General features: G+C 36.4%; 1 protein-coding gene across 1 annotated transcript in view; it reads right to left on the bottom strand.

Moving 5' to 3' along the window:
* NSRP1 (nuclear speckle splicing regulatory protein 1) overlaps positions 1–6,511 on the bottom strand; it is a 183,503-nt gene extending 176,992 nt beyond the window's left edge. The window contains exons 1-2 of the mRNA XM_053706141.1: positions 6,447–6,511; positions 691–778 (exon numbers count right to left, since the gene is read on the bottom strand). Of these exons, the coding sequence (XP_053562116.1) occupies positions 691–778; positions 6,447–6,466 (108 nt within the window). The 5' untranslated portion in view covers positions 6,467–6,511. The remainder of the gene's footprint in view (positions 1–690; positions 779–6,446) is intronic.
* Positions 6,512–19,182: the final 12,671 nt, after the last annotated feature.

Genomic DNA, 19,182 nt, shown 5'->3' with positions numbered 1-19,182 from the left:
GATTCAGACAGAGCATGCAATTTTAAGCAACTTTCTTATTTACACCTATTATCAATTTTTCTCTTCATTATCTTGGTAGCTTAATTAGAAAAGCAAGAATGTAATCTTAGGAGCCAGCCCATTTTTGGTTTAACACCTGGGTAGTGCTTAATGATTGGTGTCTAAATGTAGAAACCAATCAGCAAGCACTACCCAGGTGCTGAAGCAAAAATGGGCCAGTTGCAAAGCTTACATTCTTGATTTTTCAAAAAAAAGATACCAAGAGAAAGAAGAAAAAGTGGTATAAGGAGTAAATTAGAAAGTTGCTTAAAAGTGCATGATCTATCTGAATAATGAAAGTTTAATTTTGACTAGACTATCCCTTTAAGAACTATTGTGGCTTTTGTTTTCACATTTGTATTGTATCTTTTTCTTTGGACTAACTAAATGATTGTTCAAGCTTATCAGATCTGTATTTGGGATATGCCATTATAAATGTGTTCTCTACTTGCTATTCTATTACCCCCCTCTGTTAATGCTGGATAAAAAATACATTTAAAAAATGCAGATATGCTGGTTTCTAAAGGAACCAAAAAAATGATAAGAATAGTTCATCTTGGAGTAGTAACCACAGCTGTTCTAAGTAGATGTTGCCGTTTGACTGATAATCAGGGCAGAAATTCCCAGCCTGATAATAAATTCTGCTCTTACCTCATCATCAGAATCATCTGCAAATGCTGAATGTTTAGGTGCAAACACATTTCTCTGCAGTAATTTCTTAGGCATAATAAGTCCATATCTGTGAAAATAAAGAGACAGAAGAAAAAAGTTAAGTTTCTTTAACCATACTGAAAGAAAAACAAAACACATGGTTATTACAGGGTTAATATGTTCTATACAAAATGAAAAAGCAGCCACATAAACAAATTGTTGACTTAGCTATGTATTCTATTATGAAAAATGATAACAATGTATAAAATCAATGTGACAAACCTTGAGAGCCAGGGAGCTATGGTTCTTAAAAATGTTACTGCCTTTTTTTTATTCTTCTACATGCATCACTACTTAAAGGGACACTAAACCCAAATCTTTTCTTTCATGATTCAAGTAGAGAATACAATTTTAAACAACATTCCAATTTACTTCTATTATCTAATTAGCATCATTCTTTAGATATCCTTTATTGAAGAAATAGCAATGCACATGGGGGAGCCAATCACACAAGGCATCTATGTGCAGCAACCAATCAGCAACTACTGAGCCTATCTAGATATGCTTTTCAACAAAGTATGTCAAGAGAATAAAGCAAAGGAGATAATAGAAGTAAATTACAAAGTTGTTTAAAATGGCATACTCTTTAAATCACAAAAGAACAGATTTGGGTTTCATGTCCCTTTAAAGGGATAGTCTAGTCAAAATTAAACTTTCATGATTCAGATAGAGCAGGCAATTTTACGCAACTTTCTAATTTACTCCTATTAAATTGTATTCGTTCTCTTGGAATCTTTATTTGAAAAAGCAAGAATGTAAGCATAGGAGCTGGCCCAATTTTGGCTCGGCACCTGGGTAGCACTTTCTGATTGGTGTCTAAATGTAGCCACCAATCAGCAAGCGCTACCCAGGTGCTGAACCAAAAAAAGCTTACATTCAAATAAAGATACCAAGAGAACGAAGGAAAACGAATAGGAGTAAAATTAGAAAGCTGCTTTAAACCCCACTTCCTCCCGCCTCCCCTGCTGGGCTGGCCACCCGCCCACACACCCCACCGGCTCCAGCAGAAGATCGTTACAGAAGGTGACACACACACACAGTGTCACCGTCTGTAACGTTCAGGCATCTGCCCTCATAACGCTCTGGCTCCATATTCAGGAGATGCCTGAAGCTTCAGGAGCTCCAGATCTCGGCTGTAACTTAACAGCCGAGATTGCTGGGGCATCCTGAAGTGACAACGTATATATACGTTGTGCAGCACGATAGCCAAAGTACCGCACAACTTATATATACGTTGTTTTGAGTGAAGGGGTTAAACTGAAATTAAAATCTGGAGAATCCAGCACCTGGGAGGGTTGTAACAGGTGTGCCACCTATAGGGGTTATGCACCTAGCCCCAAACAAAAAAATGAAGGAATGAATAGCAGCACCACCAATATCTTCAAGGAGATTTATTAAACCAGACAGAAAATCAACAAAGTTTCAGACATGATTAAGGACATGGGTCCAAAACGTCGTTGATTTTCTGTCTGGCCTAATAAATCTCCTTGAAGATATTGGTGGTGCTGCTATTCTTTCCTTGGTTCATAATTTTTTTAAAGAACATGAAACCCAAACTTTTTTTTCATGATTCAGATAGAGAATACAATTTTAAACAACTTTCCAATTTACTTCTATTATTTAATTTGCTTCCTTCTCTTGTTATCCTCTGTTGAAAGGTTTATAGAGGAAAACCCAGGAGCAGCAAAAAAAAACTAGGTTCTAGCTGCTGATTGGTGGCTGCATACATATATAGTATATATACAGATTGTAATTGGCTCACCCATGTGTTCAGTCAGCAACCAGTAGTGCACTGATGCTCATTCAACAAAGCATATAAAGAGAATGAAGAAAATTGATAATAGGAGTAAATTAGAAAGTTGCTTAAAATTGCATGCTCTATCTGAATCATGAAAGAAAGAAAAAATGTGGGTTTCATATCCCTTTAAACTGAATATGGAAATAACATGATGGTGCCTCCACATGCACACTACTGGGTCCTGGGACAAGTATCCTGATTGGCCCCTTTACAATGGGGTGTGAATACTTAGGAGATTTAGAGGTAAATATTTTCCTTTTCTTACATAAAGATGTTCAGACAATATTTTCTAGTCAGCTTTTGACAGCTACACTGCATTATTTCAAGTGCTTCAACATTTGGGTATCATGTTCCTTAAATACAGGGCCCAGGAGAATTGCAAATCATATTGTTATTGATCATTTTTCTAAAAACAAAAACGTATTGTATTATGCTATTTCTTCTCTTTGAAAATCTACTGGGTGAGAGAGCTTCAGAGACACATTATCCACCATGAAAAATTAAACAGAAAAGAATACACTCTGTTCTAGCTTTATCAAATGTTCCACTGTGGCTTACAGTTAAATTATGAAAACGTAACACACACACACACACACTGCGTAGAAAAAATAAATAATGATAAAAATGGTATGGGGCTGAGCTGAATACCGTTGCGGCAGGACGTGCACTGCAGGAGCTCTTGCTACAACTATAGATTATAGAGGATTTAATTTATAGTTCCACATCCTTCAAGATTGCGAGTGGGATCCCCATAAAAAACCTCTTTATAATTGCCTTTAGAGTATTTTGGAGCGAACGCGGTGCTTGATTACCTGACTTATGTTTCTCGGTAAGGCGACAAGGCTGCTTTCAAAATGAATCACTACTAAGCTATGGATGCTATTCGATATAACTAGCTGCCTTCTAAGCCTAGGCTGCCACCTAACCCCCTGCCAAGATTATTGGGAAAAGCTGAAAGAGCTATAAAAAAAACTCTATCTTTAAAATAAACTAGAATTTAAAAATGCATGCAGAAACCCTGTGCGAGTTGCTAAACAGGCAGTGCTCCAAATTGAAAATGAGGAAATCAGGACACCGATCGGAGACAAATGGGAGTTGGTGACCGGTATAGATGCTTCCCCGGCTCCTGGTTTTCCAGATGACAAGATCCCCCGCAGTACAGGCCTACACCGGGCTAACCAAGTGTGGCTAGACACGGGCATCAGTTTTACAGAACAAGAAGCTTCTAACAGAGAGATTAGCGGAGGACCTTTGAAAATACTGGCCGGGATGTTTGATCGAGGTGACCCACTTAATTTGCCCAGAGATCCAGGAGAAAACGCCTTATCTTCACTCCACATGACAGAAACACAGACATGGCAATCATCAGGATCAAAGAGGCTTTGGTCATCAATGACCTTGCTGTTATTCGGAGCAATACGGAGAGGATTCACTCATGCTGAGCAGCTGCACTACCGTATGGGCATTGGGTGAGATAAGAACAAACAACCTACAAACTCTACAGCATAAACTAGAGGGGGCTTTTGGCAATAAATCCCCATAAACTTAATATGTTTTACATAAGAGAACACTTTGGAATGAGAGACTTGTCCAACACTAGTGATACATTTTGTTCCAACATAGAAATCACCATTTATGATAAAGAAGATAGCCCAGTTATGCATCTTGTTTTTTATATGTTTAGACTATCGGTTATTGCTAACATGTATGAAGACTGAATGGTCTGATGGCGGTTATTGATTACCGGTAACTTTGAGTTCCTGATAGATAAAAGGTATCTATGTTAGATTTCTGTATGATTGGTGTGGCATTGATTTTGACAGTTTAAAAATGCTACCACAAAATGCTCTATTTAAAATTGGAACTACACTCTAGTTTTATATTAGTGTCTACTAGCCAGTTGACTTCCAGCCATGTAGTTTATAAAATGTTTTTATATGTTTATAGCATGGATGCCCAAGCTCAGGTTATGTTGGTTTCTAAAATGTTCTAATATTATAGTTTAAATACACTATGATCACTACCTTTTAGAGGAATATATGCCATAGCTTTACTGTTCAATTTGTGTCTACTATATATAGGTACTGTGCTAACTTTTTGACCAATGACAAGCCTAAGGATACTTAAATAAGGCACATCCAAAACATACAAACAACTGCTAATCTGATACTATAGTCTTATCCCAAAAGAATTGGTGACTGAACTCATGATGCATCTAGCTTGATCTCTCACGTTCATATGAGACAGCTATCAATTTGTTTGTCAATGGGAATATACATTGGTGAGTGTACTAGCTCCAAGCAATTACACTCCCTCCGTAAAGATAAAACCTAGACTTCAGACCTATTCCTTGTATAATTACATTTAACTTCCTGCTGGTTGTTTTATTTTATTTTTTTGCTCTTTTTGAGAATTAATAATATCACTACTCAATAGGTTGCCATATCCATTAAATAACTCCTTGGGTTACTGCTAGTAGTATTATATTTTCGGTTAAAGGGACACTCAATCAAAATGAAACTTTCATTATTCAGATAGAGCATGCCATTTAAAACAATTTTCTAATTTACTTCCATTAACAAAATGTGCACAGTCTTTTAATTTTTAAACTTATTGAGTCACCAGCTCCTACTGAGCATGTGCAAGAATAAGTGTGTATGCATTTGTGAATGGCTGATGGCTGTCACATGGTATGTGTATGCATTTGTGATTGGCTGATGGCTGTCACATGGTACAGGGGGAGTGGAAAAAAACATAACTTTTAAAATTGTCAGAAAAAAAATCTACTACTCATTTGAAGTTCATACTCAGTGCTATTGCATTGTCCTGTTAGCTTGGATTTGTTGATTATGCAAATCTACTGTGTTAACTGGTCCTTTAATAATACGCAATTACATAGTATAGATTTGTTGATAACGGTGAGTTCTACATCTCATGTTTATGCAGATATGCTGCTGAGTCAAGCCTGTATAGAAGGAGACTTAGTAGAATATATTTAAACTCACTGCCATTTTTTTTTTTAACCTCTAAGCTAAAATCTTTAGGCGCACAGGGTCTATGCTGATAATTTACTTATTTGTTTGTTATACCATATAGTCCTAAGGGTCCAAGAGTGGCCCTATATATATTTATAAAAAAAAAAACATAAAAATGAGGTTAACTAATGGAGATCCACAAGTGGTCTCCCTTGATTAATGAATACCCTCTGTCGGACAATTCCATATTTCTAGGAGGTATAAAAGTGACCTCAGATAGCTTTGGGAGGGTACATAGTTTATTTGGCAGATGACATCCATCTTGTTTTTTGCATAGATGTTACTATTTCCATTTGGTTCATATTACTCATGTATTATATGCACCAAATCTGTGATGTCTGTTTATCCTAATTTGCTTTTTGTATGCCTTATTTTTAACCTCAATAAAAAAAATGGTAGGGTATATGTCAGTGCAGGTGGTTAAAAACAGCGAGATGATAATGAAACGTTTAAAGCAGATTTACATTTGATTTCTAGAATATATTCTCTATATATTTTCCTCATAATGGATGTATCTTTCATAATGGTTCTAAAATATGTTTATCCTGGAAAGAACACTCGGTTGTTTGATTTAACAGCACATTTTGTTTAAAAACATCTGATGGGAAAAACATCCAAGAACACCTGAATAAAATTGCCTGAATTTGCACGTTGTACTAAAACATTTCCTTGTTGTTTTATTTACTATTTAACATGTAGGCTGCGGTGCGGGAACGTTGCAACATTTATTTGTACGGTAATGCAAACCTCTTTAATAGAAGGTGCATTACTATAATAGGCTTCATTCATTTAATTGGTATCTGTAACATCGGACTCTAAAATCGTTTGTTTGTTTTATCTACCCTCGCGAACCCTTCACTTACTGCTTTCCGGGAGCCGCCATCTTGGAAGCTGATTACGACAGTTGCATATCCTCAGTCGCACTTTCAACACTAGCTTCTTTACGGTACCGTTGTGAATATGCATTGCATATACTTTCTGACAATAATGTAAGGTTTTGGTATGATAATATAAATGTCGCAAAGAAAAATATAGCCAAGATAAGATGTTTCAAAATAAACGTGCGTAAAATTAAAGTAACGAATCTGCTACTGCTATTAATTTACTGTTCCGTTGCTATAGATACGTTGTAGACGCTGTCTTGCGCAAATGCGCAGCCTCGCTAGACCATAGCGTTTTATGCAGTAAGTGGACGCAAATAATTCGGAGACAATTTTAAAATAAAAAAATAAATATTTACCACACAGCTAGAGCCAAAATACCACAAAGGAACCACTGAAATGTTAAAAGGAAGCTGTGAGAACTAGTATATATAAATTTGTGTAAACTATCAATCAAGCGGTCTAATGCATCTGTTTTATATCTATATGTACTTCTGGGGTTGCCATGTCTGTGTTACGAACGAAGTGAATTACTTTGCATTTTTCAGGACTAGACACTGAGCCCTCTAGACAGAACCAGAGTGGTAACTTCTAGAAATATCTCTGCAAAAGGCACATTCTGGACTGAACTTGCACCTGGGTTGATGACATAGAGTAACAAAAAGTTTGAGTTGTAGGAAAATATGGTTATTAGTTGCTACTTATTATTCAAGAATACAGACATCCCAACCTGCAAAAACTAATTTCAGGGAAGTGGCTTCTCCCGCTACTGTGCCACGACCGCCCACCCCCCCCTCCCAGTTATAAATTGGACACCTTGAAACCCTAAATAAAATAGACTTTTAATTAAAGTAGCTTCCCACTAAAGTCACATTAAAAAAAAAAGTAGCTTTATTGCACAACCACATACAACAAACCTATTTTCCAGTGATCCTACGCTTGTTGAGTGCTCAGATATTTTAGAATACAAATTTTAATTACGTGCAGTAAATAAGGTAATATTTGTGTTTTAGTTTAATAAAATCAATGGGGGCTTTCTGGTTACTGATGCATGCTTTGAGGGTTCTATAACGTCCCAGCAACTAAAGGAATTCCTTAAAGAAACACTTTTCTGGATTTGTGCCACATTGGATCATAGTACTTGGAGTTTCAGGGAGATTGCACTCCATTTGCTGGCATCAGGGAGCCGCTATTACAATCAGGGTGACCCCCTGAACTTCAGGGAGACTTGGTATGTCTGAGAATATACTATTTAAAGGAACCGTGGTAAAGTTGGATTGATGTTCGATATTTGACAGATTTTTCGAACATTCAAAGTTCAATAGCACCTTAACGATAAGATCTAGAAACCTCGGATTAGTCTAGTTATGAAAGAAAAAAATGTGTACAACACTGCACAGGTCTCGTTTTCCCGACTCCGACCAAAAATAAACAATGGCACAAGATATTGCTCTCAAGGTTGTGGACAATATGTGCACAGCCAGTGGATGTTGCAAGGGACCGTCAACAAAGCGCATTACTACATTTTGGGCACAGTTTATAAATTCAAAAGCTCCCTGATCACATGACCTAGAAACTTCTAATTAATGAAGTATGCTTTAGAGAGATGGCACATGAAACCCATTTTTCTTTCATGTAATTGGCAAGAGTCCATGAGCTAGTCACGTATGGGATATACAATCCTACCAGGAGGGGCAAAGTTTCCCAAACCTCAAAATCCCTATAAATATTCCCCTCACCACACCCACAATTCAGTTTTACAAACTTTGCCTCCTATGGAGGTGGTGAAGTAAGTTTGTGCTAAGATTTCTACGTTGATATGCGCTTCTCAGCATTGTTGAAGCCCAATTCCTCTCAGAGTACAGCGAATGTCAGAGGGACGTGAAGGGAGTATCACTTATTGAATACGATGATTTCCCTAACGGGCGTCTATTTCATAGGTTCTCTGTTATCGGTCGTAGAGATTCATCTCCTACCTCCCTTTTCAGATCGACGATATACTCTCAATTTACCATTACCTCTACTGATAACTGTTTCAGTACTGGTTTGGCTATCTGCTATATGTGGATGGGTGTCTTTTGGTAAGTATGTTTTTTATTACTTAAGACACCTCAGCACTTTATGCATTTATATAAAGTTCTAAATATATGTATTGTACTTATATTTGCCATGAGTCAGGTTCATGTATTTCCTTCTGCAGACTGTCAGTTTCATATTTGGGTAATATAAACATCTTTTAAAGACATTTTTTTCTTACCTGGGGTTTAGTCTTTTTTCAATTGACTACTTCTTGCAAATTGTGGGCGGCATTAGGCCCGCGGGTGCATCAAATGCTAAACTTTATTGTGTCATTCTTGGCGCAAAAATATTTTTGGCACAAAAATATTTTTGGCGCAGAAAAATAAGTCTATAACGCATCTTCGTCATTTCCGGCGTCATACTTGACGCCGAGACCTTTCACACGGTTGCGTCATTAGTGACGTGAGGGTGTCATTTCCGGATATTTTTGGCGCCAAAAAAAGTTTACGTTACGTTGTGCGTCATGCTTGGCGCCAAACTTTTTCATTATTTCAATACCCCATTGATGTTTGCCTCCTGCTTTTTTCTCTATCAGAGGCCTATGCTATTTGCATTTTTTTCCCATTCCTGAAACTGTCATATAAGGAAATAGATAATTTTGCTTTATATGTTGTTTTTTCTCTTACATTTTGCAAGATGTCTCAATCTGATCCTGCCTCAGAAGTTTCTGCTGGAACATTGTTGCCTGACATCGGTTCTACCAAAGCTAAGTGCATTTGTTGTAAAATTGTTGAAATTATTTCGCCGAATTTCATTTGTAATAGTTGTCATGATAAACTTTTACATGCAGATAGTGTATCAATAAGTAATAGTACATTGCCAGTTGCAGTTCCTTCAACTTCTAATGTGCATGATATACCTGTAAATTTTAAAGAATTTGTTTCTGATTATATCTTGAAGGCTTTGTCTGCATTTCCACCTTCTAATAAACGTAAAAGGTCTTTTAAAACTTCTCATTTAGTTGATGAAATTTCAAAACGACCAACAACATAATAATTTATCCTCTTCTGATGAGGATCTATCTGATACAGAAGGTCCTTCCTCAGACATTGACACTGACAAATCTACTTATTTATTTAAAATAGAGTATATGCGTTCTTTATTAAAAGAAGTGTTAATTACTTTGGATATTGAGGTAACCAGTCCTCTTGACGTTCAGTCTATTCCTGAGGCTATTTCTGATATGATTTCTAAGGAATGGAATAAGCCAGGTACTTCTTTTATTCCTTCGTCAAGGTTTAAAAAATTGTATCCTTTACCAGCAAAATCTATGGAGTTTTGGGAAAAAATCCCCAAAGTTGATGGGGCTATTTCTACTCTTGCTAAACGTACCACTATTCCTATGGAAGATAGTACTTCCTTTAAGGATCCTTTAGATAGGAAGCTTGAATCTTATCTAAGGAAGGCCTATTTATATTCACGTCATCTTCTTAGACCTGCAATTTCTTTGGCTGATGTTGCGGCTGCATCAACTTTCTAGTTGGAGAATTTAGAGCAACAGGAATTGGACTTATCTAGCATCATTTGCTTACATTTTTCCGCCTCTAGTTCTCCTTCCAAGAGTGATCTCCAAAATCATCATGGAACAATCATTTGTGTTGCTGGTGGCTCCAGCTTGGCCACACAGGTTTAGGTATGCGGATCTGGTTCGGATGTCCAGTTGCCCGCCTTGGCCACTTCCGTTACGGCCAGACCTACTATCTCAAGGTCCGTTTTTCCATCAGGATCTCAAATCATTAAATTTGAAGGTATGGAAATTGAACGCTTAGTACTAAGTCATAGAGGTTTCTCGGACTCAGTAATTAATACTATGTTACAAGCTCGTAAATCTGTCTCTAGAAAGATTTATTATAGAGTTTGGAAGACTTACATTTCATGGTGTTCTCATAAATTCTCTTGGCATTCTTTTAGAATTCCTAGAATTTTACAGTTTCTTCAGGATGGTTTGGATAAAGGTTTGTCTGCAAGTACTTTGAAGGGACAAATCTCTGCTCTTTCTGTTTTATTTCACAGAAAGATTGCTATACTTCCTGATATACACTGCTTTGTACAGGCTTTAGTTCGTATTAAGCCTGTTATTAAATCAATTTCTCCTCCTTGGAGTCTTAATTTGGTTCGGGAAGCTTTACAGGCTTCTCCATTTGAACCTATGCATTCTTTGGACATTAAACTACTTTCTTGGAAAGTGTTGTTCCTTTTTGCCATCTCTTCTGCTAGAAGAGTTTCTGAGCCATCTGCTCTTTCTTGTGAATCTCCTTTTCTGATTTTTCATCAGGATAAGGCAGTTTTGCGGACTTCTTTTCAATTTTTACCTGAGGTTGTAAATTCTAACAACATTAGTAGAGAAATTGTTGTCCCTTCCTTGTGTCCTAATCCTAAGAATTCTTTAGAAAGATCCTTACATTCTTTGGATGTGGTAAGAGCTTTGAAATATTATGTGGAAGCTACTAAAGATTTCAGGAAGACTTCCAGTCTATTTGTTTTGTTTTCTGGTCCTAGGAAAGGTCAGAAGGCTTCTGCTATTTCCTTGGCTTCTTGGTTGAAACTTTTGATTCATCAAGCTTATTTGGAGTCGTGTCAGGCCCCGCCTCAGAGAATTACAGCTCATTCTACTAGATCAGTCTCCACTTCGTGGGCTTTTAAGAATGAAGCTTCAGTTGATCAGATTTGCAAAGCAGCAACTTGGTCCTCTTTGCATACATTTACTAAATTCTACCGTTTTGATGTATTTGCTTCTTCGGAAGCAGTTTTTGGTAGAAAAGTTCTTCAGGCAGCTGTTTCAGTTTGATTCTTCTGCTTTTGATTTAAGTTTTTTTCTCTTAATTATGAAAATAAACTTATTTTTTTGATTTGTAGGTTAATTGTTTCAGCGGTAAATGGCTGTTTTTATTTTATTCCCTCCCTCTCTAGTGACTATTGAGTGGAGATCCACATCTTGGGTATTGCTATCCCATACGTCACTAGCTCATGGACTCTTGCCAATTACATGAAAGAAAACATAATTTATGTAAAAACTTACCTGATAAATTAATTTCTTTCATATTGGCAAGTCCATGAGGCCCACCCTTTTTATGGTGGTTATGATTTTTTGTATAAAGCACAATTATTTTAAAATTTCCTTTGTTGATGCTTTCTACTCCTTTCCTTATCACCCCACTGCTTGGCTATTCGTTAAACTGAATTGTGGGTGTGGTGAGGGGTGTATTTATAGGCATTTTGAGGTTTGGGAAACTTTGCCCCTCCTGGTAGGATTGTATATCCCATACATCACTAGCTCATGGACTCTTGCCAATATGAAATAAATGAATTTATCAGGTAAGTTCTTACCTAAATTATGTTTTTTTCTTTCATGATTCAGATAGAGAATACAACTTAGTGACCAGGCCATTTTTCAATTTTCTTACTGTTAAGGACCAGGGCTGTTTTTACATTTCTGCAGTGTTTGTCTTTAGCTGTAATTTTCCTCTTACTCATTTACTGTACCCACACATATTATATACAGTTATTCTCACCTTTAAATGGACTTTCTAAAGATAACATTAGTTTCATCACATCATATAATTTACTATACATTTGTTTTATAAAAAATGAAAAATTGAAAAAAAAAAACTTTTTCTAAGTTTGACCCCCAAAATCTGTTACACATCTACAACCACCAAAAAAAATCCCATGCTAAATAGTTTCTAAATTTTGTCCTGAGTTTAGAAATACCCAATGTTTACATGTTCTTTGCTTTTCTTTGCAAGTTATAGGGCATTAAGTACAAATAGCACTTTGCTATTTCCAAACCATTTTTTTCCCAAAATTAGCGAAAGTTACACTGATATCTGTCTGGAATCCCTGAATATCCCATGACTTGTATATTTTTTTTTTTTTAGTAGACAACCCAAAGTATTGATCTAGGCCCATTTTGGTATATTTCATGCCACCATTTCACCGCCAAATGCGATCAAATAAAAAAAATCGTTAACTTTTTCACAATTTTAGGTTTCTCACTGAAATTATTTACTATCAGCTTGTGCAATTATGGCACAAATGGTTGTAAATGCTTCTCTGGGATCCCCTTTGTTCAGAAATAGCAGACATATATGACTTTGGCATTTCTTTTTGGTAATTAGAAGGCCGCTAAATGCCGCTGCGCACCACACTTGTATTATGCCCAGCAAGGAAGAGGTAAATTAGGGAGCTTGTAGGGTTAATTTTAGCTTTAGTGTAGAGATCAGCCTTCCACCTGACACATCCCACCACCTGATCCCTTCCTGACCCGCCTCAAACAAATTTCTTCCCTCCCCCACCCCCCAAAGGTCACCCCATTGTAAGTACTGACAGAAAGTCTGCCAGTATAAAAATGAAAGGGTTTTTTATTATTATTTTTTTTTATTTATTTATTTATTTATATATGGTATATATATATATATATATATATATATATATATATTCTGCAGTGTAGTATCCCCTCTTACATCCCAACCTCCCTCACCCCCAAACAGCTCTCTAACACTCCCTCTAACTGTTAGGCACCATCTGCCAGTACCCAGTTTCCAAAAACTTAAATAAACCAGTTTTTTTGTAGTGTAGCTGCACCCCCCCCCCCATAACATACCTCGCTCCCCCTCCCAGATCCCTTTCCCAAATCTATTAACACCCTCTCCCTCCTTCCCACATGATTTCCGTAGTGTAGCGGTCCCACCTCCTCCTGCCCCTCTCACACCCCCTCCCACCTTCCTCCTGTCCCTCCCACGCCACAATCGGCACCATCGCTGGCCAATGCAGAGGGGGCCACTTCTGTTACTTACCAGAGGGTATTGCAGGATTCCTCAATATCGAGGCATCACTGCAATACCCTGAAAGTGTCTGGAAGCGATCACAATCTCTTCCTGCGCTTGAAACCCCTGAGGACGTACCAGGCACGTCCTTGGTCGTTAACGACCATTTTTTGTAGGATGTGCCTGGCACGTCCTTGGTCATTAAGGGTTTAAACAACATTCCATTTTACTTCTATTATCTAATTTGCATCATTCTTTAGATATCCTTTGTTGAAGAAATAGCAATGCATATGGGTGAGCCAATCACAAAAGGCATCTATATGCAGCCACCAATCAGCAGCTATTGAGCCTATTTAGATATGCTTTACATATATCAATGAAGCAAATTCTATAATAAAAATAAATTGGAAAGTTGTTTAAAATTGAATGTTCTTTCTAAATCATGAAAGAAAAAAATGTGGGTTTCGTGTCCCTTTAACACTGAAGGCAAGTAATTTATTTATCTCTATGTTAAATCTTTATAGGGGTCAGCAGAGATTTTAAGCTGAGTGTAAACCAAATATGCGCAGTACTGTAGCCTAGTAGATTGAAGAAGAATTTAAAGATGTGTGCAGTGAGACAAATCTCTCCAGTTATCGTAAGAAGATAATTTTTATTATGTTTTAGAGAACTACTACGCACTAGTGAATTAAAGGGACATTATAGTGGTAAAGCTACATGCTCTAATTTGCTAGCGTATGTGATTTTTGGCTCCCGAGCAGTATTTTAACTATTTAGAGCAAAGTGTATTTCTACACACTGCATCTCCTCATAGACTATCATTTCTTATAGACTTTTTGCATTCTCCTTTTTTTTTAAATCTTTTTATTGTTAGGAAGAAGCGGACAAAAACACAATCAAAAACATTAAAAAACAAACATAATGAAAAACAAAAAGAGCAAGTTTTGGGGACACAGTTCCCATTTTACTTTCCGAGACGCAGCTCAGATATGTCTTACCCCCTAACTAATTACTCTTCGCTAGGAACAACAACAACAACAAACCAATAATTCTCCATAGACTCCAGATTTTATTGTTCTTCTTTGTTTTTTTTCCTAAACTATTTGTCCCTTCCTCCCCTTTTCTAAATTTTCCTCCTTATAAACCAACAGAGGTATATCCTACTATGATACTTTAATTTCGTTTGTTAAAGATTACCTTAATCTTACTTTAAACCTATTATTCTCAAAAACTCTCCTGAAAAAGTCAGATATCCTAAAAAAGATACCATTTGAAAACAGATAGACAAAAGGAGGAAACCTTGCACCTCAAAGAAGTTGTATACCTTAGAAAGTTGTGCAAATTAGATCGTATCTATTATCCATGCTCCTCCCAACCATTGAACCATATAACAGGGGGTGGGGGGCGTGTATTGGAAAGAACATAGCGACTTCAATCTGTATAAGATCCCCCTTTAACATAGCATTTTGCACATATAAAGTATTAACAAATGGATATATATATATTGTTTTTGCACATTTACAGGCATAGTTTTTATATAGCAACCCCACTTCCAAAAAAAATTCTTGATATCTAGTTCTACATTTAACATATAATCCAAGTGTTCTAAAATAAATTTTGCTTTAATAGTATTTAATAATTGTGTGAAACTCGTTTTTTTTTTAGATTTCCAAGAGGAGAAGATTATATTTCTCCCACACATAATTACAATATTAATGAATTTAGAACTAACATTCTCCCATTTACCTTCTATTAAAGGGACACTGAACCCAAATTTTTTCTTTCGTGATTCAGATAGAGCATGCAATTTTTAGCAACTTTCTAATTTACTCCTATTATCAAATTTTCTTCATTCTCTTGGTATCTTTATTTGAAATGCAAGAATGTAAGTTTAGATGCCGGCCCATTTTTGGTGAACAGCCTGGGTTGTTCTTCCTCATTGGTGGATAAATTCATCCACAAATAAACAAGTGCTGTCCAGGGGCTAAACCAAAATAAATTAGCTTAGATGCCTGATTTTTCAAATAAAGATAGCAAGAGAACAAATAAAAATTGATAATAGGAGTAAATTAGAAAGTTGCTTAAAATTACATGCTCTATCTGAATCACGAAAGAAAAAATTTGGGTTTAGTGTCCCTTTAAGAAGATAGCATCTTCTTTTTGAGCATAGATATACTGTCTGATCGTCTTAGATAACCATAATGCCATTTTAAACTATAATTCCCTTACCTTGGAGCAGTACCAAATACAGTGCATCAGATTAGCTGCGGGGAAGTTACATCTATGGCACGCAGCATTCTCATTTCTATTTCCCCCCCAGCTAGCTAGACGACTAGATGTAATATATGCTCTATTTAAAAGTTTGATATGAGATTTGTGCCATGAACTATATAGAGTTGCTTTCCAGGCCCTCTGTACACTTTTTTGAATTATTGAACTATTAATTGAACTACAATCTTCTGACCATTTCAGTGTGAGCTTATTCAAAATATTTATCCCCTCTCTTTCCATAATTAACCCATGCCAAAATGAAATAGAATGAAACCCTGCCCTAAACAAAGTGCATCCCTTAAATATTGGCTCCCATACAGTGTTAAAATCTTGAAATACTATCTTAAGCGATTCAATGTAGTGCCTAATTTGCAAATACGCAAAAAAATCTTTATGCGGGATATCGAATTCCTGCCTCAGTGAGTCAAATGATTTGACTATGCCCTGTGTCAAGTCTATTACCTGTATTACTAAATCCAACCCCTTCTCCTTCCATTTATGGAAAACTTTAGATTCTATACCTCCAATAAATTCAGGGTTGCCTGTAATGGTTACAAAAGGTGAAAACCCATACTTAATTCCCAACACTTTACACATCTTTTGCCAGGCCAAAATTTGATTTTTTGTTAGGATATTTTTTATATAGTATTATGAATGGGTAGTTACTTACAGTTACATAATTAAAAAGTAATTTGTTAACTATAGAAAGACATAAGATATTGACAGAGCAGCCACGAAAAGAAAGAGCAGTATATTTCGGAATGCTAAAATAAAAAAAGAAGATATAAGTGGATTCAGACCTTGAACCCGACTGTATCTATATCAATAGCTAATTATCTATTTTTTTTAGTTGAAAGCTAGTATGTGTGGCTGTAGGTTAGGGACACAAGGAGATAAAACCATGATGTGGTCCTGGGACTATCACTATTTGTCCAATTGCTCTAACTATTTCTTCCATATTGCTTCTGTGTGTCAGACTTCCTACGTGGTGTGTTAATATTTTATATATTTTTTTGTATTCACTCAGGCTTGTCTGGAGTTACCTGCCTGAGTCACTGAAAGCAAAGGCAATTGTCTGTGAGTGCTGGTGAGCACCCAGGACTACAGTATATATATTGGGTTTTGTTTGCACGCAAACTTTTTACTTTCTACTTGTAATGCATGCGCTAACCCACCTGCATTAAAAGTTTACTTCTAGTTAAGTTTGTGTGTGAGTGAAAAAAATACTGCCACTTGTAATAAAGTTTTAGAATAGTAAATATATAAAAAAATAAAAAAAAAGGTTTGTTTCAGTCTCACAATACTGGTTCAAAACCAAGCTTTTATTTTTTTTTTCTTCAAAGGATACAACCACTCATTAGTAGTAGAAAAATGTAAAACATTTTAGAACAGACAAAGCCACTGGATTATTTTTACACACTCTTACACCAGATGGATGAAAAAAATCTGATTATCTTTAGTTAATTTGTTCAGGGTGGTGAGATATGGGTGAATAAATCAATATCATGACACGTCCGTGTTAATTAGTAAAAACATAATGAACAAACCATATGAGAACTTTCATGGCTTGTAAAGTGTGTCACAATAATACCATATTTGTAAGTTTTTAATTGCATGATGTATGGTTATGGTGATGGCATATATCAGATAGATAGAGTTTCGTTATAATGACAATGTTGAGGTCAATCGTTTGTTATTGGATCGTTAATGATTAGGAGTCCCTTTTTTATAATGTGAGGGGTTTGAAGTGAATTGTGTGAAGATCATTTTTTCTCTGAAATAATTCTCATTATGGAGGCATTATGGTATCTTTCATTGAATGGATAATTCCTGCGGCAATTCTGCTAATTAAATCCAAAATTTGAATTGTTATACTAATGGTTATTGTTAATCAGTGTTATTTCAATGAATATTTCCAATGTATTTTGTTTGTAGACTGTTCATGAACGTTTTGTATAATACATAGGGCCTGATGGTCAATATGTAATGGCATAGACCGGAATCACACAAAGTATTTTGGGGCTTAGAGCATTAGTGTAATAGTGTCTTACATTGTTAGTGGGATATGTAGATGATGACACTTATTACAGCTGCATTAGGATAACAGGAGTATGTAAAGAGTGGAGCCTGGCAAACAGCATGCTGGGAGTATGAACTGTGCCCTGTGTAACTGTAGAGGGGTAATTCATCAAGCTGCATTTGTAGCTTTTCCAGCAATGTGGAGCAGGTTAGCATAAGGGAGCCTGCTTCACATAGTTAGTGATATCAAACCCCAACATTTTCTTTTGTGATTCAGACAGAGCATGCAATTTTATAAAAGTGTCCAATTTGCTTCTATTATCAAATGTGCTTTGTTTGATATTCTGTGTTGAAGAGATACCTAGGTAGGCATCTGGATCACTACATGGCAGGAAATAATGCTTTTGCAAATGGATAAGATTCTTGCACAACTGCTGCCATATAGTGCACCAGAAATGGGGCAGCTTCTAATCATACGTCCCTGATTTTCAACAAAAGATACCAAGAGACCGATTACAAAATGATAATAGAAGTAAATTAGAAAGTTATTTAAAATTGCATGCTCTATCTGAATCATGAAAGGAAAATTTTGGGTTTCATATCCCTTTAAGAAGAAAAACCCTCAACACTCGCTCGTATGGGGTGATTGATATTCCCTGCTCTAGCGCAATTGGTTGCACTGTAGCCGGGGGCTGCATTGCACAAGAATCATCTTGTACAATGATAAATGTCCCCCTGCAATGAAACATTAAAAGTGTTGATAGCAGACGGACAGGTTAACTACTTGCGAACCTGTCCGCCTGCAGGATGGTGAATTTACCCATAACTAACAGTTTTATAATTGCAATGTATAGGTCTCTGCCTCACACCCATAACCCTGCACATCAGAATAAACCACTCTCAAGCTAAAATTTGCCTCTCTAAAATTCTTTGAGGTACCTCACAGTACTGATGAGACTTCTTAGATAATCTTGCCAGAGCGGGGAGCTTTACATCATCGGGCCTATAGTTTTGAGGTCTTTTCTTTTAAATATTTTAGAATATGACACTATTCATAGACCCTATTAGTGAAATTGATACAGAGCAACACTTTTAACACGTTTAATTCCAACATTCAACCACTATATGATTATTTAAATAACATTCAGGTAGATTACAAGTTTTGCATCATTTCAGCGTTTAAAGAGCAACACAGCCATTACGAGTCTTGTCGGTATCGCTGTAGCGTAAGCCTTTTAGTCTGTAACGCAACGTCAGTCCCGCACTCGAAAAAATGACGTTTTTGCGTGGGATTTCCATAGTGCTGCCATTACGAGTTTTGCGGTGAGGCTAAAAAGCTTGTGTTACAGCCTATAACAACAAGTTCCGTACTGCCATCTGAGAGCAGTAGTTATGATGAGTTTTACGCAACAAAACTGCTACATAAAACTCATAACTAAAGTGTTACAAAGTACACTAAACACCCATAAACTACCTATTAACCCCTAAACTGAGGCCCTCCGGCATCGCAAATACTATATTAAACTTCTGTGTGTCAGACTTCCTACGTGGTGTGTTAATATTTTATATATTTTTTTGTATTC

Source organism: Bombina bombina, chromosome 3 (genome assembly GCF_027579735.1).
Source record: "Bombina bombina isolate aBomBom1 chromosome 3, aBomBom1.pri, whole genome shotgun sequence".
Taxonomy (NCBI): Eukaryota; Metazoa; Chordata; class Amphibia; order Anura; family Bombinatoridae; genus Bombina; species Bombina bombina.
The sequence above is the reverse complement of the archived record's forward strand: the minus strand, read 5'-3'. Positions and strand labels throughout refer to the sequence as shown.